Source organism: Xyrauchen texanus, chromosome 6 (assembly GCF_025860055.1).
Source record: "Xyrauchen texanus isolate HMW12.3.18 chromosome 6, RBS_HiC_50CHRs, whole genome shotgun sequence".
Taxonomy (NCBI): domain Eukaryota; kingdom Metazoa; phylum Chordata; class Actinopteri; order Cypriniformes; family Catostomidae; genus Xyrauchen; species Xyrauchen texanus.
In genome coordinates, this window is record NC_068281.1 from 48,482,052 (window position 1) to 48,509,283 (window position 27,232).

Here is a 27,232-nt window from a genome sequence, read left to right on the forward strand (position 1 = left end):
AGATGAAACTCTCTCCTGGAAGTTCTTGATCTGGTAAATGGTTCTTTCTGGTGCAATTTTCTTTGCAGCAATTTCTTTGCATGTGAGGCCATTTTGATGCAAATCGATGATGCATGATTTATTTAGAGGCAACAGTCTGCTCTTATAATCCAGTCAGAATGATAGAGTGATTTCACCTGACTAGTACTCGTTCACACTTTCCCAGGTGCTGCTGATATGATTAGTGAAATTATGTTTGCTGGTCATTTTGTGACAGGGCCAAAAAACAGGGAAATTTGGGTTTTTGTGATAAAGTTTTGATCACTCTGCACAATAATCTAGAAACAATGTGAATAATAACACAACAACTGAAGCAGAAATATTTGTGAAACACAAAATTTATGTCACTGCCATTGCTTTTGGCCACGGCTGTATATTGTGCTTCAGACCTTCAGAATAAATAAGTCTGGTGCTTGGCTGTAAAAGAACACTCCTGGAGAACTTTAATTTTTTCCAAGACATATACACATCATGATGATGAACTAATAATAATTAAGACATTAATCATATCGTGTCATTCTTGATTTTTTATGTATTAAGAGCCATAGCAGCCATATCATCCTGTAGCTATTGCCTGGTTACCCACTGAAGCTAAGCAGGGTTGAGCCTGATCAGTACTTTGGGAAAATTAAGGTTCCTGCTGGAAGAGGTATTAGGGAGAACAGCATGGGGGTGCTCACCTTGTGGTCTATGTGGGTCCTAATGCCCCAGTATAGTGATGGGGACACTACTGTAAAAAAAGGCACCATCCTTCGGATGAGATGTTAAATGGAGTTTCTGTCACTCTGTAGTCATTAAAAATCCCAGGAAATTATCGAAAAGAGTAGGGGTGTAACCCCGCTGTCCTGGCCAAATTCTCCCATTGGCCCTTCGTTACATAAAAAAGCGCTACATAAATGTGACGTTCATTCATTCATTATAGAGCAGTGCTGGGGAAGCTACTTTGAAACTGTAGCTTGAACTGCAATATTACTAGAATATTATTTGTCAAGGTTACTATAATATTACAATTGTAAAGCCATGGTTAATTTTCATAATTTGTTTGGACACTTTTATAAAACTGAATCGAAATATAGTGATAAACAGCACTAATAAACTAAATATTTCACTTTAAAAACAAGGCAAAGGGGAGCCTGGGTAGCTCATTGAGTATTGACGCTGACTATCAACCCTGGAGTTTCGAGTTCAAATCTAGAGCATGCTGAGTGACTGCAGCCAGGTCTCCTAAGCAAACAAATTGGCCTGGTTGCTAGGGAGGGTGGAGTCACATGGGGTAACCTCCTCGTGGTCGCGATTAGTGGTTCTCACTCTCAATGGGGCGCATGGTATGTTGTGCATGGATCACAGAGTGTAGCATGAGCCTCCACATGCAGAGTCTCCACTGTATCATACATGAAGAGCCATGTGATAAAATGTGTGGATTGACTTTAAGATTGTGCAGGGCTCAAGTGAATCAGTGAATCATATATGTGAACTAATTTATTTACACAAACCGTCCGAAATGACCGACTTACTAAAATGAACACTAAATATAAGGGAATCGCTTATTGTAACTGGTTAGTTTACATGAACTCTCCAAAAGAACCGATTCACTTAAATTATTTAGTTTTACCAGCACTTCATGACAGAGGTTTAATCCTGCCTCACCCTAGCCAGTTTATTCAGGTGTAAGTTTCATTTACATAATCGCCGGCCAGATGGAGCGCGCATTAGCTTCTGCCAGTGGGAAATTGTTAATCCCTTGACCATCAGGACTCCCTGCCTTACAAAAAATCTATAGTTGCCACAAAATTGCCACTCATTTTCACATGCAAATGAGCTTGTTATTCGCCGCAAATGTTTGCAAGAAATTTGCAGCAATATCGGTTATGGTGAACCTGCAGCGAAACTTTGGCGGCAATGAAGATTTTGTCGCAAGTTTGTGACAACTCTCGATTTTTTTTAGAACAGGAGGTAATGGTTCCAGCAACTGAAAAAACAAAAAAAAATATCAAACTTGACACAAAATATTTCTGTCGCCATGGCAGGCTCTTCTCGACAAGTGACCAACGAGCTTCTCTTTTTACTGAAGAACTGACAAGATGTCATGCTGATCTGGACGTTTTCATTAGCGATCACACTCAGCTGCATATCATCATAAATGCAGATTGTAATCTAAACTGATTCTGTCTCCAAGCGTTTTTTTCTTGGGGTTATCCTACACTGAAATGACTAATAAATTCAAAAAGTTAGGCACAACAGTCTGTTTTTATTGAACGTAATTTCTTTACACACTGAAAGCTGCAATAACATCAACTTTCTTCTGCAAGCGCAGAGAGAATAAATGTGAAAATAAAATTCACAAGGTAAAGTTACTCCATGATTCGAATCCTAAATCACTCTATTATTCACGGTACTCCTCCTGTGGTTATTTTGATGATCTACATGTGACAGGGAGTCGGGGAGAGAATCGGTATGTCTGTCACCCCTCCATCATTCTGAATCAGCAGGGTGACATACCTCAGACTAAGAATTTCATAAAATATCGAAACATTATTCGGCACATTATTTCCTCAATACATTTTTGAGTCAATGAAATGTTAGCATAGGTGACATTTAAATTGGGAGTCTTAATTTATGTGCTTTACAAGGGCGACCCCCTTTAATTTTCCCTGCTGCTCACACATTACCAAATTTGTGTTGAGAAATATGTATGAAGAGACCAAGACAACGATTAGCTTTATTTATATCTGAAAAAAGGCGATATAGATTATTGATCATCAGTTGATTGTTGATGCATGTTGAAAAAGGCATCAATCCCAAGCCTATCTCCGACTGAAGAGAGCTAGATCTCAGTAAAACAGTCAGTAAGTGTTTCACCCTTGGTCAAAATCAAGTTTGTTTGTAGTCGGCTAGTGTGACGCTGGCATGGAGTGTATTTTATTACTGCCTCGGCCACATCGTTGCAATTGCAATTCAATATGACAAATGTAGCATTTTGTGACGCTATAGTGCTATTCATTGAATCTAATTGCTAGAAAAGCTACATATTGTGAAAAAAAGCTGAACTCTTCCTGAAAAATATAGTCACCTACTCACCAAATCTGATCCAGGTGAATTAAATGTTCCAAAATGCTTGTTTTACATACCCACAGCAATTGTCATAAATAAAAGAAAATGGTTGAATAGAACACAAGCCACCACACGCAGTGGCTCATAAACAGGGCTGTCAATTAAACTCATTAATTCAGTCCATCTTTTTTGTCCAGGGGGCAGTAAGTGAAACACTAGCTGTATATACAACGCACAGCTTATACAGAGAACAAACCACACCAACACAGCAGACAGCACAAGATGTGAACACTTTTTTTGTGTTTAAACACAGCTTGATGGAGCGCAAATCCGATAGCAGGGTTCTCAAGACGTGTGACGATGTTTTAACTTTTATAACTTTTCTATTATAAACTTTCCTGCAACATCTTCGCAAAGCAATGCAACAATGAAAATAACACTCAAAGTAAAAAACTGGAAAATATCCACAAATGTATACACTTCTTGCTGAAAATACAAAATGCAAACACTGAAAATATTGAGAAAAAAATATGAACTGCTTGTTATAATATAATTAATAAACACTTCTCAAAGAAAATATTAAATAAATAAAAACACCTCTCAATTAAATAAAATTACAAATTGTGAGCAAGGAATACAAGCTGGTCAACTTAAGGTTTCAGTGCTGATCAGAGAGATCTTGTGGCAGTGATGCAGAGATATTCCAGGGGGTTGATTTTACCATCAACTTTAACAGTTTGTACATAACTGTTAAGCTGTATTTCAATGGAATCTCTGTCTGATTAAGGGACAGCTTGGCTTTGGGTTGATGCAGTTTTGAAGAAGCAGCTTTGGTTGATGGCATTGAGACTAGCTCTGCAAACTTTGCCTGTTCAGCTGCTAGACTCTCCATCTCTGCAGCAGTGTTGAACTTCATGTAGTCCACTCTCTCTGCCTTTATGTATGCAGTTTTAAAGCGAGGATTGAGCAGCTCCTGGGTTGATTGGTCAGAATATTTTTCATTCAAATACTCAATAAATGCACACATTGATGTCCTTGCGTATCATCATTCTGTGGCTTAAAAACTTTCTCAATGAAAAGATGAAGCCATTATCAGTGGTGGCACAGACTTGATGATCCCCCATGATTTAAGTGCTACTCTTAAGATTTGGGCTATAGATCATCTCTGCCATATTGTCTTCAGAAAAATAGGAAATCTGAAGACATCTACTGCACAATGTCAAGTCTACATTGAAGTGAATCGTTAAGCTCATTTATGACTGCGCAACAACAACCGATCTGTGCGAGGCAAACTATGAATTATAAAACATTATGAAGCTCCTCTTTTCCCTCAACATTCTCCATATGATCGGTGCAACTCGTCTTTGCTGTAGCACTGGCGGCTCAGCATCCCATATCTCGATTCAAGTATTTAGATCAAATCTCGAAACCTGTTCTTTTCTACAGTGTAAAATGGTGCTATGTTTGCATTGTAATGGCTTGTTTCTTTTTTTCCATCCCCTTGAGATTTTCCCATATGGATTGCCTCTGCCAAATTAGTGAATTTGCTTCTTTTTTTTTATGTAAATGGAAAAAATATGAAAGGAAATAAAACATTTCAAACCTAATTTTCCATTCCTCATTTGATTTGGAGAGATTTTTTCGTGCCACTCTCTGTTTTTCCTCTAGTCTGTTCTTCTCTGCACCCGCTACATCTAGAGAAAAAATAGCAATGCTCAACAAATTAAAAGACATACACATTAAAGCAATGAAACCCTTACATATTTTACAGTTATGACTAAAAGATTTGCATTTCTTACTTTAAATATTTCTCAAAAAAAGTTAAAAGACATACTGTAGTTTTTAAACTACCAAAATAGGCCGGCCACATATCTCCACTCAATAGTTTTGAGAATGCATTATATGCACGAGATTATTTGTACCGATATGTCCATTCTCCAGTGCTCTGATATCAGGCCTGAGACGACAGTCTGTGTGTGGAATCACTCGCTCCATCTCTCCATCCAACTCATTTAACTGCAGAGCAAACGATGTGAAGGCATAGTACTGAGAAAGAGAGAGAGAAAGAAAGAAAGAATGTTAAATGCCAAAGAGAAAGAAAATAATTAATTTGAGCTACTATTCTTTATCATCACTCAGATTAGTGATTTAAACAAACATCTAAACCTAAAGATTGAACTTTAAAATAATTTTTCATGCAGTTATGACAGAATTGAGAGAAGACTTGAAGAGAAATAAACATGCCAGACCATTCTTTATTAGTAGTCATTTTTCCTTATGACAGAATATAAATTATAACTATAATGTCTGCACACAAAACTTCAACACATTAATGTGCTACGCATTTTATGTTTAATGTATATTTAAGTCTTTAGATAGTTGTAACTAAGTACATTTTCATAGCTATTAAATTGGAAAATGTTACCATGTTTGAAAATGAATCACATCATAAGAACAGAATTGAGTTGAGTTTGAGGATTAAATGGTGAAATATTCAGCTCACTTTACGAGAATTCTCTGGTCGGGGTGATGTTCTCCAGATGAGGTCACTTCCTGCAATCATCTGCACGGTCTCTGCCTCTGGCGGGGGCATCTCATCCGGCTCCTCATGCCCATTATTACTCTGAAAGAGTTCAATAACATTTACCAAACAAACAAAACAATTCTGCTTTATTTAAGCATCAGACATGCTTTCCATTTCTTAAAATGTCAAAAACATTTGTACTGTGTATTACAACATTAGACATTATGAGTCAAGTCAAGTCAAGTGGTTTTTATTGTCGTTTCAACCATATACAGTTAGTACAGTACACAGCAAAACGAGACAACGTTCCTCCAGGACCATGGTGCTACATAAAAACAAAAGGACCAACATAGGACCACATGAGACTACACAACGAAATAAAATACCTATATAAACTACCTATATATACCTATATAAAGTGCACGTGCATACATGTGCAAAAAGTACAGGACAGTACAACAAATTACTGACAATGAACAGGACAATAAACAGTGCAGCGCCGACAGTACTCAGTAGTGCAAAAAGATGACAGTTTCTAAAAATGTAAACATAACATACTATGAGATAATGTTCTATGCACATAGCAGTTATTGAGGTAGCAGACAGTTATAAAGTGACAGTTATTAAAGTGCAACTCAGGACACGTGTGTGTCAAACCAGTCTCTGAGTATTGAGAAGTCTGATGGCTTGGGGGAAGAAGCTGTTACACAGTCTGGCCGTGAGGGCCCGAATGCTTCGGTACCTCTTGCCAGACGGGAGGAGGGTAAAGAGTTTGTGTGAGGGGTGTGTGGGGTCGTCCACAATGCTGGTTGCTTTATGGATACAGTGTTTTTTGTAAATGTCTTTGATGGAGGGAAGAGAGCCCCAATGATCTTCTCAGCTGTCCTCACTATCCTCTGCAGGGCTTTGCGGTCCGAAACGGTGCAAGTCCCAAACGAGGCAGTGATGCAGCTGCTCAGGATGCTCTCAATAGTCCCTCTATAGAATGTAGTGAGGATGGGGGTTGGGAGATGTGCTTTCCTCAGCCTTCGAAGAAAGTAGAGACGCTGCTGGGCTTTCTTGGTGATAGAGCTGGTGTTGAGGGACCAGGTGAGGTTCTCCACCAGGTGAACACCAAGGAATTTGGTGCTCTTGACGATCTCCACAGAGGAGCCGTCGATGTTCAGCGGAGTATGTTCACCTTGTGCTCTCCTAAAGTCAACAACCATCTCTTTTGTTTTGTCGAAATTCAGGGACAGGTTGTTGGCTCTACACCAGTTCGTCAGCCGCTGCACCTCCTCTCTGTATGCTGACTCGTTGTTCTTGCTGATGAGACCCACCACGATCGTGTCATCGGCGAACTTGATGATGTGATTCGAGCTGTGCATTGCTGCACAGTCGTGAGTCAGCAGAGTGAACAGCAGTGGACTGAGCACACAGCCCTGGGGGGCCCCAGTGCTCAGTGTGGTGATGGTGGAGATGCTGTTCCCGATCCGGACTGACTGAGGTCTCCCAGTCAGGAAGTCCAGGATCCAGTTGCAGAGGGAGGTGTCCAGGCCCAGCAGGTTCAGCTTTCCAATCAGGTGCTGGGGAATGATTGTGTTGAATGCTGAGCTGAAATCTATGAACAGCATTCGAACGTATGAGTCCTTATTGTCTAGGTGGGTGAGGGCCAGATGGAGGGTTGTGGTGATGGCATCGTCCGTTGAACGGTTTGAACGATACGCAAACTGCAGTGGGTCTAGTGAGGGGGCAGCTGGGTCTTAATCTGCCTCATGACGAGCCTCTCGAAGCACTTCATGATGATGGGTGTAAGTGCGACGGGACGGTAGTCGTTGAGGCAGGACACTGAAGACTTCTTTGGCATGGGGATGATGGTGGTGGCCTTGAAGCACGTTGGAACAACGGCGCTGCTCAGAGAGATGTTGAAGATGTCGGTAAGAACATCTGCTAGCTGGTCTGCACATCCTCTGAGCACTCTGCCAGGAATGTTGTCTGGTCCAGCAGCCTTCCGTGGGTTGACTCTACGTAGAGTTTTCCTCACATCTGCCGTGGTAAGACAGAGCACCTGGTCGTTGGGAGGAGGGGTGGACTTCCTCGCCATCACGTCGTTCTGCACTTCAAACCGAGCGTAGAAGTCGTTCAGCGCATCTGGAAGGGAGGCATCTTTGTCACAGGCAACTGATGTTGTCCTGTAGTTGGTGATGGCCTGGATGCCCTGCCACATGCGCGCGTGTCACCGCTGTCCTGGAAGTGACTGTGGATTCTCTGGGCGTGTGCGCGCTTTGCCTCTCTGATTGCCCGTGACAGTTTGGCCCTAGCTGTTCTTAGGGCTGCCTTATCGCCTACTCTGAAGGCGGAGTCTCGGGATCTCAGCAGCGTGCGCACCTCCGCAGTCATCCACGGCTTCTGGTTGGAGCGTGTGGTGATGGTCTTGGAGAAAGTGACATCATCAATGCACTTGCTGATGTAGCTGGTCACTGATGCTGTGTATTCCTCCAAGTTGGTAGAATCGCCATATGTTGCAGCCTCCCTGAACATGTGCCAGTCAGTACACTCAAAACAGTCCTGAAGAGCAGAGATATCCGACTCGATATCCGACTCTATGATTAATGTTAATAAACACAACTCTTGATGGATGTACGGTTATATCATCTTCTACAGTTAAGAACTTGGGTGTTGTGTTTGATAGCAATCTGTCCGGAAATTAAATTTCCAATGACTACTAACTGCAGCCTGTGCCAGCCATACAACAAGGGATACTTCATTGGCCACTTTACTGGAAATTAACTGCCACAAGCTTCCAGCAAACTGTGAGGCAGGGTAGACTACACTCTCCTTAAATGGAACACATAGGCAATAAATGAACACCAACTAAAGCATTCATCAGCGAAATAAAAGGACACTTCATCTACATGCACATAAATTTGGGATGGACTTCAAAGACACTCATTCAATAATCTTACTGTTAATTCATACACAATCATTTAGTTTTAAACACTGGCCACCAACATCAACAATATAGTTGTTGGATAACTTATTTGCTTCAATAAAAAAATATATATTTGAAAAAAGTATCTTGTGTTTACTCAGGTTGCCTTTATATGCCTGTTATACCTCATTTGAAGATAAACAAATAAATAAAAATAGAAAAACCAGGAAGGGGCAAATACTTTTCAAAGCACTTTATTGGCATTATACTCATGCTTTATAGTATGGTTAGGGTTCCCCAGCTGAACCTGGTTTCTCCCAAGGTTATTTTTCTCCATAAACTAACATCTTATTTATCCTTGCCACAGTTGCCTTTGGTTTGCTCAGTGGGGGCCTAGAGATAAATAATTTATAAGGCATCGTTTTCAATTGTATTATTCATTTAAACCACACAATGAGGACTTTAAAACATCACAGCATCATTTTCTGCAAAGTTGCTTTGAAACAATGTGTGTTGTGAAAAGTGCTATACAAATACAATTCCATGACATTATCCCACTTATCCATTTATTTGGTAGGTAGCTGTGTAATATGAAATATTCATTTGAGGTATTGAGAATTTACTTTATTATGTGAGAAGAAAGCTGAATCAGAAATAGCTGAATTCCATTTTTGCATCTGAGATCTGATTAACCTGTTGGCAGGGTTGGGAGGGTTACTTTTGAAATGTATTCCACTACAGATTACAGAATACATGTTGTCAAATGTAATTTGTAACATATTCCGTTAGATTACTCAAGGTCAGTAATGTATTCTAAATACTTTGGATTACTTCTTCAGCACTGGTAGATTTGTTCACTTGTTTTGTCTATAAAAACTCGGCCAGTACTGTAAGACAAAATACACATGTTCAGAATACATTCTCTGAAAAACCAAATATATCTTATGCAGTGTTGTTTCTCAAACAAGTCTAATTGATCTTGTTTTAATGATTTTTAGATATTTTTACAGGAAAGCAATTAAAAAATTATTATCAAGAATATGATTTTTGCCCTAATATCAAAGATCTTACTAGAAAAAAAGAAATTATGATCTAACGTGAATTTTCTTGCTAAAACAATATGTGCATGTAAAATGGCTTGAAATAGCATTTTAGCTTAGCATAAGCTAACAATTTACACAAGGTTTATTTCTATTTCTTCTGCTCCAAACTTACTTCAAACGTACTTCTCTGTCTGCTCGTATGAATGTAACACATCATAAGAAAGTGTTTCACCACTGTTCAAATACACTTTGATCGCATCATTTATGTATAAATGTTTTTCATCTGAAATGACTGCGTATTAAATTAAACAAATGACAATAAAATGCAAAGTAATCTCTTCAGTAATCAAAATACTTTTTGAATGTAACTGTATTCTAATTGCCAATGATTTAAATTGTAACCGTAGTGGAATACAGTTACTTATATTTTGTATTTTAAATACACAATCCCGGAAAATGTATTCTGCTACTCCCAAACCTGCCTGTAGGTGTTTATTTAGCAAAAATGGCAGCCTGATTGTTTATTTTACAAGACTACTTGCTAAATAAAAAATGGATGATTTGAGTTTAAATTATTTCATAAACTTGGTGAAATCGCAGAATAATACTAGAAATTGGAATAACTCACAATACTTTGGGTCAGATGACCGATGAAATATAACTCTGTCCTCTCTTCACGTAATCTCTTTATATTTATATGCAGATGCCGAAATTGACAAGTCAGAATTAATTATTCTTGATAGCTGTGCAATAATCATTAATAATCACCTGTGTACTGCCCTTCTTATTGGCAGAGCTCTTCATGTCTGATTTTCTGTGAGCATCAAATGCCATTGGATCCACAGAGTACAAACACTCCGTCCACTTGCCGTAGAGAGCACAGATCTTCTTTTTACTAGACACATATTATACAAAGATAGAACAGACATCTTATATACAGGTCATAATTCACAGGTCACATAGATATCACAGTGTAAATGTAAAACTGAATACTGTCATGTATCAAAGACAAATAAAATCCAAAATGTCAGAAATTAATTATTGGAGTTGTATTTATAGTGCATACCTTTTATCAAGTATGTATCCTTCCACTTTATGCAACTCTTTGCCAAAGATGCCACAAGGTTTGAAGGTTAGACAACATCTTTCCCCAGTTCTGTTAAAAAGCACAGTTAAAATGATTTCTGATTTGTTTTTTCATTTCCATATGGGGAACACTGTTTTCCATTCTTCTTCTCAGAACCTAATAAAGGACACACTATCCCATTTAATTATCTTGTGTTGTACTATTGTGCAATAATAACACAAATTTATATCCATTGGGAGTTAATACTTATTCTTACGTATGATTAATAATTTCAACATTGCCATATTGCTCAATCCATAGCTGACCCATGATTATGTTATGAACACAGCAGATAGGGTTGGTCCAGGTGTAAGCTTCATTATGGCTGTAAAACAACAACAATAAATAAGGCCATCAATAAAATAGATATTTATAACACTGCATAATAAATGCTGATGTAGGTATGACATGTTTACTAGTGCTCTTCTTTAATGAATATGTGCATACTCCTAATGTTTAGAAGTGTACAAGGCGGTATATTGCATCACTCACGCAGGAAGCTCCAGGGTAATGATTCCGCAAGGTTCAGCTTCCACACTCTTTCCCCAGAATTTGAGTTTAGGATAAATGGAGCCATGAAACACAAAGTCATTCTTTATACCCTCAGCATGGAAAGCACTGACAGGTGGGTGATGACTGACTTGCTCAGACATCCATCTGAAGCCCAGATCCTCTCTGAAGAGAAAACACTGATTTGATCAGATTATAATGGCCAGTGTATATGAAACAATGACCTGATCAGCTCATAAGTATCAGTTCATATGAAACACTGAACTGATCAGCTCAAAATGATCAGTTCATATCAAACACTGAACTGATCAGCTCAAAACGATCAGTTCATATCAAACAATGACCTGATCAGATCATAAGCATCAGTTTATATGAAACACTGACCTGATCAGCTAATAAGGATCAGTTCATATGAAACACACTGACCTGATCAGCTAATAATGAACATTATATATCTATAACAATGACCTGATCAGCTCATAATGATAATTTCATATAGAACAATGACCTGTTCAGCTCATAATGACCAGCTCATATGAAACACTTACCTGACAAGCTCATACGTTTCTCCCAAAAGTGGGTTGAAAGGTTTGCCTGTCCTCTCCCATTGTGAGGCCACAGCTGACACGGCAAAAGCTGCAACACACTACAAACCAAAGAAATGTGACTTTATCATCATATTACAATGATATTGTATACTGTTTCTGAAGGAAAAGTTTTGCAGTTGTATTTGAGAATACATTTTAACATCTGCAGCAGTATATGCTTTCAGATCCAGATCTATTCCAGATCTATTTCTTATAACTGCTAACGTCTTAGGATGTCATACAGTCACAGAAGACCACTTTTATTCTTTGGAATTTAACATTGTCAGAGGTTGTAATGAGGTTATTATATCTAGGTCGGGCTCCTTGTCAATTTGTCACTTAATATTTATTATTACTCTTATTACTGACCTTAGTCATTACTTTTTCGACAATTATTATCACTGCTGCCATTATTATTTTTGTATGATTATTATATAATATTCTTTATTTTTACTTCATTAAGCTTTCTTACAGTTGTACAGCACTTTGGGTCAACATCTGTTTTGTTATGTAATTTTATAACTAAATATTTCTCTTCAGATATTTGGACTAGCTTAGGACTATTGTTAATATAATATAGTTGACTTAATGAGATACAAGTTATTTATTAGTTAATAACTATAAATGAAAAAGCATATATATTATTGATTATAATGTAAAAGTGTAATGTATTTTTTTTTTTACCTTCATCCTTTCGATGGAGTCTTGTGAAGCACTGGCTTTCTGAATGAGGTATGTGTGTTCCATATATTCTGTCAGTCTCTGAAGAAAGCTCAAAGGCTCATTAAAAATCACTGGCATTGTGATTTTAGACAGCTCCTGCAAATATTGAAGAAAAAGCATAACTGATTAACAGACTGGTTTGAGTCAGATTTCAGTTTAAACAGAAACATCATGGAATTGTTTCATTTTTTTTAATAATCTAATAATACAGCTAATAGAATATATGGTTTTGGCAAACATTTGTGTTTTCGATACAGCATGTACCATTTTCTCTAGTAGTGCTTGGTTCTAATCCCCTCCAGTCAAAGTAAGCGCCTAAACTTTTCATAAAGCCTGCTAAATGCTTACAAAACAAAGACATTGGGCACTATTTTAATGACCACGCTAGGCACAGCTTGCAAAGACCATGTGCAAAGTCTTATATTATATTTCAAGAGAGCACAATTTCAAAGCACAAATTTCGTGCCAGCACAAAGCACAGGTGGGCATGGGTGGGATTGTTAGCACTATCTGTGGGTGTATAAACACAAACTGTGGATGTATGTTAATGAAGTGGCACAAAGTGCAATTTTCTATTTTCCTGAGAAATTTCAGAAGCACCTCTATTTTCGGCAGTTCCTGCATTTGCAGTTTGGAGATTCCTCCAGCAGGTGGTAATAAAGTTCATGTCCAAACATGTGGAACGTCACATTATGCCCTGATTATCACTGTTGTATGAAACAAATCTTTGTTATTTGAATAAAACTTTCTAGAGGTCATGATTTATTTTTCAATTATTATTATGTTATTTTTACAATTGTATTTATGATCTAATATGTATTTTTTTTAAACATGTTGTCAAGAGTGATTTTTATGTCACTGCAAAAGATGCCTGTGACAGGGCGGAGGGCGGGGCCGGGTCGTGATTATACACACCTGGTCCCTTATCAGGCTAATTAAGCCTCCGAGAGGGATAAAGGCCGATTGCGGACGGTGGTGCTATTTATTTATCTTGATATTGTAAATGGTGACACAATTACAAAAGAGTGGGATATGTGTACATAGCTGAGTAAATAATGATAATGATTATTATTAATTATTATTGATATTACTGTTATTGTAAAACTATGTTTAAACAATATGCTAGGATATGGTTATATTTTATATATGATGTGATTATTATAGATATCGGGATATATATTTGAATGTTTACGATAATGAGGATTATCATATAGCATTATAGTGATTATTGAGATAGCATAATTGTAAGAAACTATAATATCAAATAAATATTATCAAAACAAATACATTATTATTTATTTAACTGTTAATGGCAGCGGATATATGGGGTAATATATGGGAAGGAATTGGGAGTGGGAGCAAATATGTTATACTTCTTTCCACTCCCTTTCGAGCAACTATTATTATAAGTGTAAATAATTGTGTGTATATGTGTATGTATATGGGAGATAAGCTGTGCTATGTTATTTTTATTTTTTTATTTTTGTGTGTGTGTTAATATATATGTATATATTATTTTATTTTATTTTGCTCGATATAAACTTCAATCAATCAAAAAAAAATAATAATTCATGCAAAAATCCACAGCCTAACCTGAAAAGCTGATACATTCAGTGTTAATTCTAGCCATGATTTGTGTCACTTGATCAATATGATTAATAATACTTACAGTACATTCTCTATAATTTAACAGAGCCTACATCCAAATACTGACGGGAATCACATTTTCCATGCGTATAAAGGAGCGTGTCATTGTCACAGAAATATGCCTGACAAGTTAATGCACATATTTCCATTCTTCTAATTCACAGCAAACAGCTAATTTACACAACCAACTTCTTATGAATATGTTTCTTTGTTTATATTGCTGGTGGAATGGACTATTTAGTATTAAATCGCACTTGATCCAGCCCATTAGCGCATGCAGTTTTACCAAACCCACTTGCACCCAGACTTAGCACATATGCACGGAAATACCAACACTTTATGACCAAGCCCATTGCTTTACAAGTATAACGTATCGCATAGAGCTGCATTTAGTGCTAGTGCTCTTAAAATAGGACCCCTTACCTCAGAGCTCCAAGATTTTCAATAGCATTTATTAACTTTAAAGTTTCAGTAAGAAATGAGAGACAGCACTTGTCCCACTTACAAATCACTTTTATCTGCAGTTGGCATTAGTGGACAGGCATAGACGTATAAATGCATCAATAAACTTTTCTTTAAGACCGTTAACTACAAACAAGACAAAGGCAACATTACTGAAAACTCAGTGATGTTCAATATAATTTATATGTGTTCAACGTATTTCACTCACCATCCCGATGCATTTTTTGAGGATGCTCCACATACTGACATTATTCCGTGAGATCATAACTGCAGGAAGAGTTGACCTGTACTCAGACGAAGAAAGAAGCAAATTGATCTATGAGTTCAGAAATGCACAGGTACAGAAATTAGAGAAAACCAAATGCATAGATGTATTCCAGTCTATAGGTGAAATATGGATCCTTAATAATACAAATATGTATATGTGTAACGGTTACCCAGTCTTGTCTCACTGTTGCCCTTTGTTTGTAATTTTGTCACTTCATTGTTTTCACCTGCCCTTGTTAATTTGCCTTTGGTTTCTGTTAATCACCTTGTCACATAGTTTGTGTTCTGTTTGTTCATTGGCCCCTTTTTCCCATGTTTTTTGTATTTATATCCTGGTTTTTGGTTTAGTCCTTGTCTGTCGTTGAATGCTGTTGTACGTAGTTTGTGCTCACTCCCATGCCTGTGTTCCCGTGTTCCAGTTCCTGTGTTTTCGTGTTTTGTTTTCATTTGCCCATCGTGGTAGTTTTGTTTATTCCATGCCTGTGTTCCCGTGTTCCAGTTCCTGTGTTTTCGTGTTTTGTTTTCATTTGCCCATCGTGGTAGTTTTGTTTATTCATGCCTGTTTGTTTCCTTTAATCAATAAACCCGCATTTGGATCCTCATCCCTTGTCTGACTCCGACCTCATTCGTTACAGAACGACAGACCACACAATGGATCCAGCGGTTATTCGGGCCAACTACCGGTTGCTCAGCCTCAAACAAGAGGACCGCCCTGTTGAAGACCACATCAGCGACTTCCTCGCGCTGGCGAAGTTCACGGACTTCCCGGACTCAGCCCTGGTGGTTTTCTTCAGGGACACTTTACACGTTTCGCTCAGGGAGCGTTTGCCGCCGGCTACGCGTGATTGGACTCTCCACGACTTCCTAGAGGCGACCTTACTGGTCTGCGGCTCGCCGTACACCGTGGGCTTCGCCGAGAAGGACCCTACCTCTCCACCCACTGTGGAGACCCTTCAGCCATCCGGGGCTCCTCCTGTCACGCCTACCCCGGTCTGCAAGCCAGAGCCTACGCCTGCCCTGGCCAGCGAGCCTAAAGTCACGCCGACCAGGAACAGCGTTCCAGCGTTGCCAGTCGCCTTCCATGAGCCAGCGCGGCCCACTTCGTCTGCCCGAAGGAGGGAGAGAAGACGGGCTTCCGCCTCCCGGCCCGCGCCAGCCCCGGTCTGCGAGCCAGAGCCCACGCATGTCACGGTGAGCGAGCTAAAGCCCACGCATGTCACTGTGAGCGAGCCTGAGTCCTCGTCAGCCACGGTGAGCGAGCTAGAGCCCTCGCATGTCACTGTGAGCGAGCCTGAGCCCTCGACATCCCCGAGCCAGTGCCTGTAGCCTCAGACGTCAGTGAGCCAGTGCCGATAGCCTCAAACGTCAATGAGCCAGTGCCGTTAGCCTCAAACGTCAATGAGCCAGTGCCTGTAGCCTCAGACGTCCCTGAGCCAGCGCCTGTAGCCTCGACCGTCCCTGAGCCAGCGCCTGTAGCCTCAACCGTCCAAGAGCCAGTGCCTGAAGCCTTGACCGTCCAAGAGCCAGTGCCTGAAGCCTTGACCGTCCAAGAGCCAGTGCCAGTAGCCATGACCGTCCAAGCCAGTGCCAATAGCCGTGACCGTCCAAGAGCCAGCGCCAGTGGCCGTGACCGTCCAAGAGCCAGTGCCAGTAGCCATGACCGTCCAAGAGCCAGTGCCATTAGCCAGGTCCGTCCAAGAGCCAGCGCCAGTGGTCGTGCCCATCCTAGAGCCAGCACCTCTCGAGCCTTCCAGGGCTCCTCCTCCCGAGTCTTCCAGGGCTCCGCCTCCCAAGTCTCTCAAGTCTCGAGTCTTCTAGGGCTCCTCCTCCCGAGCTTTCCAGAGCTCCGCCTTCCGAGTTTCCCGAGCTTTCCAGAGCTCCGCCTTCCGAGTTTCCCGAGCTTTCCAGAGCTCCGCCTTCCGAGTCTCCCGAGCTTTCCAGAGCTCCGCCTTCCGAGTTTCCCGAGCTTTCCAGAGCTCCGCCTTCCGAGTTTCCCGAGCTTTCCAGAGCTCCGCCTTCTGAGCTTTCCAGAGCTCCGCCTTCTGAGCTTTCCAGAGCTCCGCCTCCTGGGCTTTCCAGAGCCCCGCCTTCTGAGCTTCCTGAGCTTTCCAGAGCTCTGCCTCCCGAGCTTTCCAGAGCTCCGCCCTCCGAGCTTCCCAGAGCTCCACCTCTCAAGCCTCTCGAGCCTACCAGGGCTCCGCCTCTCAAGTCTCTCGAGTCTTCCAGGGCTCCGTCTCTCAAGCCTCCCGAGCTTTCCAGAGCTCCTCCTCCCGAGCCTCCTGGGCGCGCCTCTCGAGCCTTCCAGAGCTCCACCCTTCGAGCTTTCCAGGGCTCCGCCCCTCAAGCCTCTTCAGCCTTCCAGGGCTCCACCCCTCAAGCCTCTCGAGCCTCCCAGGGCTCCGCCCCTCAAGCCTCTCGAGCCTCCCAGGGCTCCGCCCCTCAAGCCTCTCGAGCCTCCCAGGGCTCCGCCCCTCAAGCCTCTCGAGCCTCCCAGGGCTCCGCCCCTCAAGCCTCTCGAGCCTTCCAGGGCTCCGCCCCTCAAGCCCCCCAGGGCTCCGCCCCTCAAGCCTCTCGAGCCTACCAGGGCTCCGCCCCTCAAGCCTCTCGAGCCTTCCAGGGCTCTGCCTCTCGGGCCTTCCAGGGCTCCGCCTCTTGAGCCACCCGAGCCTTCGACGGCTCCGCCCTCAGAGCTTCCCGAGCCTCCTACGGCTCCGCCTCCCGAGCCTCCTAGGGCTCCGCCTCCCGAGCCTCCTACGGCTCCGCCTACCGAACCTCCTACGGCTCCGCCTCCCGAGCCTCCTACGGCTCCGCCTCCCAAGCCTCCTAGGGCTCTTCTCCCCGAGCCTCCTGCGGCTCCGCCTCCAGAGCCACCTGCGGCTCCGCCTCCTGAGCCTTCCTCGGCTCCGTCTCCTGAGCCTTCCTCGGCTCCCTCAGCTCCGCCTCCTGAGCTCCCAGAGCCTCCCCCAGCTCTGCCTCCTGCTCCTCCAGAGCTTTCCATGGGTCCGCCTCCCTTGGCTCCGCCTCCTGGGTCTCCAGAACCTCCCACAGCTTCGTCTCCAGAGCCCCTCTCAGCTCCGCCTCCTGGACCTGTCCCTGTCCGATGGCCACCTCCCAGGTCCCCTGAACCAGCCCTTGCCTTGTGGCCAGCTCCCAGGCCATCCAAACCGGCCTCTGTCCTGTGGCCACCTCCCAGGCCCCCCGAACCGGCCCCTGCTCTGCGGCCATCTCCCAGTCCACCTAAACCCGCCCCTACCCGGTGGAAGCTTCCCAGGCCACCCGACCTGGTTCCCAGCACACACCCCCAGAGAGTGCTAATCTGCCCTCTCGCCCTCCTTTGTCTGTCTCCGTGTCCCTTGTGCCCCCCTTGGCCTGCCTGTCCGCCCCTCGTTGCTCCCTGGACTGCCTGCCTGCCCCTCGTCGCCCCCCGGACTGCCGGTCTGCCTCTCGTTGCCCCCTGGACTGCCTGTCTGCCCTTTGTGCCCCCTGTCATTTGTCTGTTGTTCTTCCTGTTTTTTTGATTTGTTGATCGTCTGGTATCCGATCCTTGGGGGGGGGGGTGGGGGCTATGTAACGTTACCCTGTCTTGTCTCACTGTTGCCCTTTGTTTGTAATTTTGTCACTTTTGTTATTCCTTAGTTTTCACTTTTGTCACCCTTGTACCTCCATAGTCTTGTTTTCCCTCGTGTTCACTGTTCATTGTTTTCACCTGCCCTTGTTAATTTGCCTTTGGTTTCTGTTAATCACCTTGTCACCTAGTTTGTGTTCTGTTTGTTCATTGGCCCCTTTTTCCCATGTTTTTGTATTTATATCCTGGTTTTTGGTTTAGTCCTTGTCTGTCGTTGAATGCTGTTGTACATAGTTTGTGCTCGCTCCCATGCCTGTGTTCCCGTGTTCCAGTTCCTGTGTTTTCGTGTTTTGTTTTCATTTGCCCATCGTGGTAGTTTTGTTTATTCATGCCTGTTTGTTTCCTTTAATCAATAAACCCGCATTTGGATCCTCATCCCTTGTCTGACTCCGACCTCATTCGTTACAATATGATAATTCCTTGATCCTAGTGAAATGATTGACTATAGACATTTACATTTATTCAGACACACTTTTATCCAAAGCAACTTACAAATGAGAACACAATCACTGAAGCAACCACTTCATTTTGTAGTGCTTCTAGGACACTTTCAGCCCACGTCCACTCACATGCTCTTCAGAACTTGTACCCTGGTTCTTTGCATTGCCAGTGCATTGCTCTATTAAATGAGCTACCACAGCAATGAAATAGACCTATTTGAAATATTTTTATTTATGTGTAAAATGCTAGAAAAAAAGTTGTGTCCACCCAGTAATGCTCTTTTGTGCAGAGAAATTGTTTACAGTGAGTTTCTTCAGATTTATTTTGCAAAAGTGGAAAATGGAGAAGTCTCCATTACAAATGACGCAATGACTTAAGTATCTCTGTATTCTAGTACATTTAAATCATAAAGGTGTACTGCATTTTGTACTATAGATCATGACATTCTCTTGGATTTGTTGGAGAATTCTTTGGGTATTTGTGGCCTTGCTCAGATCCTACTTGTCAGACTGTGATGAATGGAGTGCCACAAGGCTCTGTATTAGGTCCTCTGTTGTTCTCCTCATACATTCTTAACTTTACATAAGAGGTATTCTAAGGACTATTAAATTCGTTTTATTGTTAAGCTTAATATCCTCAGCATTCTCCAGATCAGATTATATTTGACAGTTTTCGAAGTTAGCAGTGTATTATTTGCATTAAATACTGGATTATCAGTAGTATCCTTCTGCTAAATTCTGAAAACACAGGGCTATTATTCATTAGACCAAACATTTCTAGAAATAAGCTGCTGGAATACAATAATAAAAAAACAAGGCTGTAGATTTAACACATTAATTTAGTGTAATTAATTATATTTCAAACGTGTTAAAAAATGTACACAATTAATCATGCCACCTGACCATATGCAAATTCGATGATAAGGAGTAAATCAAGCTGAAGTTATGTCATGTCATGTCAAGACATTTTTATTTGTATAGTGCTTTTCACAACACACAATGTTTCGAAGCAGCTTTACAGAAAATCATGCTTTAACAGAAAATTAAACTGTAATATATATAAAGTATTAGCGTAATCGTTGAAGTACCACCTTCATGCTTTTTTCTTCTTTTTTTATGTGGTCAGCAAAAGGCAGTCATCGCAGCTTACTGTACAGGCAACAAACGGACAGCTGATCAAAGTCAGCTGGATAGAGCACAGTAGAATTCAAGGGTCTCAATTTGCACTTTTTAAACTACATTTTACTTGACACAGTGCCCTAAAAACAGCCTTTATGGCAAGAGACCGTAAAGAACAGTGACATGCACTTTAAAAGCATCCGCCTGACACGCGTACCCAAACCAATGAAAATAGTGCAGACAGAACGCAAAAACGTATCACAGTCCATGCACTAGTAAGCGCAAAATTTTGATGGTTTGATGAAACTTCTGTGAGTAAATGCACACATAATTTTTTATCAGTCCTCCTGGAAACAGGTGTGTTCACAAGGTTCTGGGTTGATACAATGAACCTGAGGATGAAATTATCTCTAAATTTGCCATGTTAGAAACATCAAATCTTTTAAAGATGTTTAGAGTTTCCAAACGCATAACTTTATATTCTGCTTGGTTTACTGATGTCTATGAAATAGTCTGTACTGAGGTTTTGTGTACTGCACTTAAGGCACTCTACACGTTTTCAGCTATTCTGTGTGCTTTCTGTGCAATCGCTCATAGAGCCTGCTGCACCGTTATTTAAGTAAATTTTTGTTTGCATGCTATATTATATCATTCTGATGTAATATTTCAAAGGTAACTACGCCCCTAGATGGCATGTAATGACAATACTGGCTATGATTGATCACTTTATGTGTTATTTATAGGGCTGTCAACTGATTAAAATTATTAATCGAATTAATTACATGGTGTCCCGATTAATTAATCGCGATTAATCGCATATACAAATATTTGCTGTGAAAGCCCCTCATATAACATTAATACAATATATAATGATTATACATATTTATATCAATATATAATTATACATAGTTATCTTTAAAAATTAAAAACTTTTATATATATATATATATATATATATATTAAAATGGATTACATTCTTAATCATTGATAAGACAATACAAAAAGTGGCTTTAGAATACAAAGTATTGTTTACTACCATATTATTGATCATAAGTCAATCATTGTCACACAGTTCACAGCAATCCATTTCACAAGTGAATTTGTAAATCGGTTCGAGATTTATTATGAGGGCTTGTTCAATGTACACCTGCGTCAGGCATTTTTTAAAATGTTTTTTATTAATGCTTACAAAACTTTTACATCTAGAGCCAAGAGGTATATTAAAACAAACAACAACAAAAAGGAAAATAAATAAATAAAGAGTTTAATAAAAATATCAAATTGTTTACATATTTCAATACACTTAACAGCTTTCTTGTTAATAAAATTGGAAATTGTTATTAGGTTTTGCTGAACCTCTGAATTAAAAATTAAATGTAATGGTTTATAACCACCATAATTACATTTATGTATACTAAACATTGCCAAAAAAAGCAGAACATTAATCAAATAATATTCCTTAAAAAGAGACATGTCATAGCTAAAATAAACGAATAAAACATTTTCAAAACAAAGTTGAATGCTGGGAATGATACGATCTCTAACAATCTTGCAGAAATCAGACCAAAAACAAGTCGAGTACGGACAACTCCAAAATAAATGAAAACATTTTCCTCAAACATTGTACAAAATGTACAGAATATATGGACATCACAATTAAATCTCTCTAAAAGAAAATAATTAGTGAGGTAGTACATACAAATAAGTTTGAAGGACATTTCTTTGAATTTATTAGTGATAAAATATTTATGGGTAATTTCCAAATTTTGCACCATCTCAATCCAGCGTCAGACATGCTTGTGTCTGACGCTGGATTGCATAAACATAAAATGTTTAGTTCACTGTTTCAAGTTAAATATAGTTTAATACTCAATCTTTAAACACATCTTGAGATCCCTTAGTTCGCATTTGCGCTCCTTCAAGTGATTTGAAGGCAAGAACGTAACACATCTTTGTGTTGTTGCTGCTGAAGGTTGTTTTCTTCACTGTATAAACTGCGCGTTGCTCATACAGCTGAAATTTCACTTACTGCCCTCTGGAGTAAACAGGCGGTACTACAAGCTTGCATTTCTCAGGACTGTTCCTTATTATGGTCCGGGGGAAGTGCGATTATTTGCGTTAATTTTTTTATCGCGTTATTTTCCGTAAAATTAATCGCACTGAATTAAAGCATTAAATCAACAGCCCTAGTTATTTAGATGCCTCTTCCTGTCTAAGTGTGTGGTTCTAGTCAAAGGTCAGGCTACATGAGACTAGGCTCCCATTGGTTCCTCCCAAGGCTTCCTCCTCATATGCCTAAACAGTTTTTTTCTTGCTGTCACCTTTGGCTTACTCACTGGGGGGTTGTAAAGCTGCTTTATTTGACTAAATGAATTGAATAAGCAACAATAGAAATAACATTAAAAATGTATTGAATATAAATGGGATATACTTTTATATTCACTCTAAAATGAATGCATATTTACACTGACAAAGGAAAGCCAATCCCCATGATACCAAAACGCACCTGTGTTTATTGACTCCATTGCACCGGGTCTTGTCACTCTGGTTACTGTTCCCTGACATGATCTCACAGTCTCTGGGGCCACAGAAGAAGCTGAATCAAAAGACAAAAACCTGTTTACTGATGATCTGACTGTAGTAAACCATATATATAAAGCAGGAACATAGACCTTTAAAAGAAAGATAAAAATATTTCAATGTAAAATCTACATGTACAATGTTAACATTGATTTTACATTGATAAATGCATAACTTAACCTAACACTAAGAAAACTACATAATATTTTCAAAAAGTTGACCTTAAAGGAACAGTTCACCCAAAAATGAAAATTCTCTCATCATTTACTCACCCTCATAACATCCCAGATGTGTATGATTTTCTTTCATATGCTGAACTCAAATTAAGATTTTTAGAAGATTAAGTGAATGGGTGCCAACATGTTGAAGCTCCAAAATCCACATAAGCACAAAATAAAAGTACTGCAGATGATGCCAGGTTTAATCCATGTCTTCTTAAGCGATATGATAGGTGTGGGTGAGAAATAGATCAATATTTAAGTCCTTTTTTTACTATAAATTCTCCTCCCTGCTCAATCTCCACTTCAGTTTCACTTTCCCATTATTCTTCTTCTTCTGTTTTTGATTATTCACGTTCTTCATGCATATCGCCCCCTACTGGGCAGGGAGAAGAATCTACGATAAAAAGGGCTTAAAAATGTATCTGTTTCTCACCCACACCTATCATGTCGTGTCAGACCACATGGATTTAACCACTGGAGTCATATGTATTACTTTTATGCTCCCTTTATGTGGATTTTGGAGCTTCACAATTTTGTCACCCATTCACTTCCATTGTGAGGGCCTGTAGAGCTGAAATATTATTGTTTGTGTTCTGCAGAAGAAAGAAAGTCATACACATCTGGGATGCCAGGAGGGTGAGTGAATGAGAGAATTAAAATGTTTGGTTGAACTATCCCTTTAATGTATAGAGAACAGAACTAGAATTATCTGAATAACTAAGGTTTTACTCGATCTATCACATAACTTTCTTGTTTTACTGGATGTGGAAAACATTTAGGAAAGCATTTCAGTTTCTTTTTTATGCATTATGTGTACATAATGTATGATACATATATAAGTTCAATCAAATGATGCACTCACTTCTCTCATTGTAAAGCATCTGAGATTCAGCAATGTGATTACACATTAACTGATATTGTATTTCAGCTATTTATTCCATCTGTGAAAACATCTAAACCCAACACTTTGATCAATTATTATATTTCCTGACAGCTTTCATGTATAACAGAAGTCTAATCTCCAGCTCTCTGTCTGACAGCTCACTGTAACATGATTTTTGCAGGTTCCTCTGGTTTCAGCACACTTTGCTATTTTAAGCTCTTCATGTAGTTCACACTCTACTGAATATTTGCTGTCTTACTAACAATTCCCCACAAATATCAGAGCTTGAGTGTCCCATGCTAGAATTCCAATATAACACATATAAATACATGCCAGCATTGTCATCTACAGTTTATTCTTCATTTCTATCTGATCGAGTTTAATGTCACATTAAGTACATGTATGCTTGCTGCATTACACAACTTCTCCTCACACACTTTCATTCATGGTAATAGTACGTCATCTCTGAGGCTGATTCTTTCTAAACCAACAATTTATATATCCAAAGTGGGGCAATGCAGAACCGTGTAGAAAGAAAGTAATTTCAGTGTCAAAAGTCAATGTCATAAATAACAGCAGTATTAGCACACGTATTATCTGACTATTATCATTAAAGGGAGCATATGTTGAAATAAAATGACAAATAGACTATAGACAGAGGCAGCCATAGACTTGAATGTGAGGATTCAGCCACATGCCTTTCCTAAAGTGTCATATTATGGAAAGACAGATAAAATGATCCACAATAGTCTAACCTCTTAAGATCCTTGCCATTTTTGGGGATTTCCGCCTGGATTTGGCCTACCCAAATTAAAAAGCTTCCCATTCCCACATACTTTGGCCTAAATACACAGTTTTGGTGTCATTTTACAGGAAACCCTTTGAAGTTACATAAAACACTGCTAAAAATTAAAAAAAAATTAAATATATGTTGTCTGAACAGTAATAACCCTCCTAAAAAAAGAGGCGCTTTTTGATTTTTTTTTATATAAATTCATTTTTGAAAGTGTATAACTCAAGCCCTGTAAACCCTAGCAGCAAGCAGACAGTTTTGGATGTTTCCACTAGATGTCAGCAAATACCTGAAAAAGGAATTTTGTCTGTATCATGTTCTATTTAATATCTATTTCAATTTATTTGAAGGGAGGAATATTACTTTTTGCCTACTTTTCTGCCTACCCAAATCTAAACTCTCCCCATACCCATATACAGTGCTATAAATGCAAAATCCCAGTGTAATTTTACAGAAAACCCTTTGTCATTACATAAAACACTGTTGAAAGTGGTAAATATGCGCTCTGGTGTCTGGTGAGACGCGTCTGTGTGTTTTGCGCACGTAACCTACCCAGTGATCACTTCACAGTCTGGATGCAATATCACAGCCCCTGATTGGTCTATTTGATCTTGAGAGACATTGCCGGAAAGCAGAGGGTCTAAGCTTTACGGCAATATATGCTTTATCCGGATCGGATGTTTACATATTTTCCTGGATTGTTGAATATCATATAACATTACTTTGTGGTGTTTCTGCACTCGAGGGATTACTTGGGCACACAACCACAGAAAACACTGAAAAACGGCTCATTTTGCAGAGAATAACCTAAGGTAAAAGATTATGTAGCATTTGTGACTAACTGTGCTGTCTAGTGCGAGTAGCACGGCAAATATTCAATAATTTCACTTGTATGATTGTATACTTCATGATTCATTCGAAGTGTATTAGATATGTGATTATACCTCAATAAAAAGACTTATTGGAACTTCTTACTGGCAATGAGAGCTTTCATTTGATACATGGTTTGTACATGTGCGTCATATTTGAGCGATATTAGACATATGTATTCAAAAACGCACATAATTATGACATGACTTTTGATGGGTGGAACTATGTAATTTATTGTAAATAAGTTACTTAGTGTAAAACAAATGCCAAAGTGATGCATATCTCAAGAAAGTAGACATTCTAAGCTTTCAAATGGTACCAGATATGAGCTCATAACTCCTCCGCATACATTTAAAATTGGAAGTACATTATTACTGACGTAATTTTAAACGGATTTTCCGGATTTTCGTGGATTTAGCTAAATGAACCTTTACAAATAAATAAAAACAATCACAGCTGCTCAGTCAAATATAGCACTGCAGGGGAAAACAGTTTCATAAAAATAACTCCAGATAAAAAATGAATCATATAGATATATGTAATCAATTCCCAGATTACAGCATACAAATCCTGTATATGTTCACGTCTTCAGCAGGATTAAGGTTAATGCACTGTACACATATAGTGTGATGGTGCCATGTGTCACATTTACAGTCTTCACCTTTAGAGATACTCTTGACTTAAAGGAATGTTCCGGGTTCAATACAAGATAAGCTCAATCGAAAGCATTTTTGGCATAATGGTGATTAACGCAAAATTAATTTAGTCTTGACCCTTCATTTCTTTAAAAAAGCAAAAATCAAGGTTACAGTGAGACACTTAAAATGGAAGTGAATGGGGGCCAATTTTTGAACGTTAAAACACTCACTGTTTCAAATGTATAGACACAAGACATAAAGGATATGATAAACATGATTTTATTGCCACAAATGCTGTCAGTTAATCTTAACTTGTTTTGAACCTGGAGATGTCCAGAGATCAGTTCAAGTCACTTCATTTTTTCATTTTTTCCCATGATGATTAAGATTATTAACCTGCTTTCCAGACAAGTATACATAAAAACAAAAAAAAAAAAGACAGACAAGACAGCAAAAATATTTTTATCTGAACGGAACTACTGTATTACAGTGAAAACATGAGCAGAAATTTAACTGTACCTGCCTGAATGCACACTAAACGTGTCACCTTGTGCGTCCTCTCTGATGCTGGTGAGCATGTCAAATGAAACACAGGGGAGAGAGAGAGGAGGGGGGTGAGATAGAGAGAGAAAGCATGTGCATCAGCATGTGTGTGTGTGTGTGTGTGTGTAACTGCAGAGCTCAGCATGTAGAGGATCTGAGCACTGCTGATCACTCCGCACCTGATAAACAATCACAAAGACCCACTGAACTGACCTGCGTACACCTGTGCCTGCAGCTGCAAATACACATACATGAATTATAATAGAATTATCATTGCTTCTGCAAAGTTTTCCAAAAAATGTGTTTAACTACTGTAAAATAGCTGTACGCTGCACACTAATGTCACAAGAGCTACACCCAATAAGAGCACATTATACAATGTATAAATACTCAAGATAAATGTGCAGCCTGCAGTCCAAAAACAAATTTTTTTAAATAAACCTGCTATGGTTTTGAACATGATGAACTTCAGCCATCAATGCTCAGTATCTGACAGCATCGGCTAATTCGCGCACTGTAAAAATTATGATTTCTCAGAAAAACCACACAAAAGATCTTGTAATTTTTTTTCTTTTCAAGTAAATATTTCTTGTTTTAAGAATGTGTCAATATTTCGTTACGGATAATAAG

General features: G+C 39.7%; 1 protein-coding gene across 2 annotated transcripts in view; it reads right to left on the reverse strand.

Moving 5' to 3' along the window:
* LOC127644632 (oxysterol-binding protein-related protein 1) overlaps positions 1 to 26,624 on the reverse strand; it is a 30,900-nt gene extending 4,276 nt beyond the window's left edge. For both annotated transcript variants that reach the window (XM_052127908.1, XM_052127907.1), the window contains exons 1-12: positions 26,579 to 26,624; positions 22,581 to 22,670; positions 14,832 to 14,907; positions 12,476 to 12,610; positions 11,753 to 11,850; positions 11,187 to 11,369; positions 10,912 to 11,019; positions 10,635 to 10,724; positions 10,337 to 10,463; positions 5,594 to 5,713; positions 5,013 to 5,136; positions 4,694 to 4,784 (exon numbers count right to left, since the gene is read on the reverse strand). In XM_052127908.1, the coding sequence (XP_051983868.1) occupies positions 4,694 to 4,784; positions 5,013 to 5,136; positions 5,594 to 5,713; positions 10,337 to 10,463; positions 10,635 to 10,724; positions 10,912 to 11,019; positions 11,187 to 11,369; positions 11,753 to 11,850; positions 12,476 to 12,610; positions 14,832 to 14,907; positions 22,581 to 22,639 (1,211 nt within the window). In that variant the 5' untranslated portion in view covers positions 22,640 to 22,670; positions 26,579 to 26,624. The remainder of the gene's footprint in view (positions 1 to 4,693; positions 4,785 to 5,012; positions 5,137 to 5,593; positions 5,714 to 10,336; positions 10,464 to 10,634; positions 10,725 to 10,911; positions 11,020 to 11,186; positions 11,370 to 11,752; positions 11,851 to 12,475; positions 12,611 to 14,831; positions 14,908 to 22,580; positions 22,671 to 26,578) is intronic.
* Positions 26,625 to 27,232: the final 608 nt, after the last annotated feature.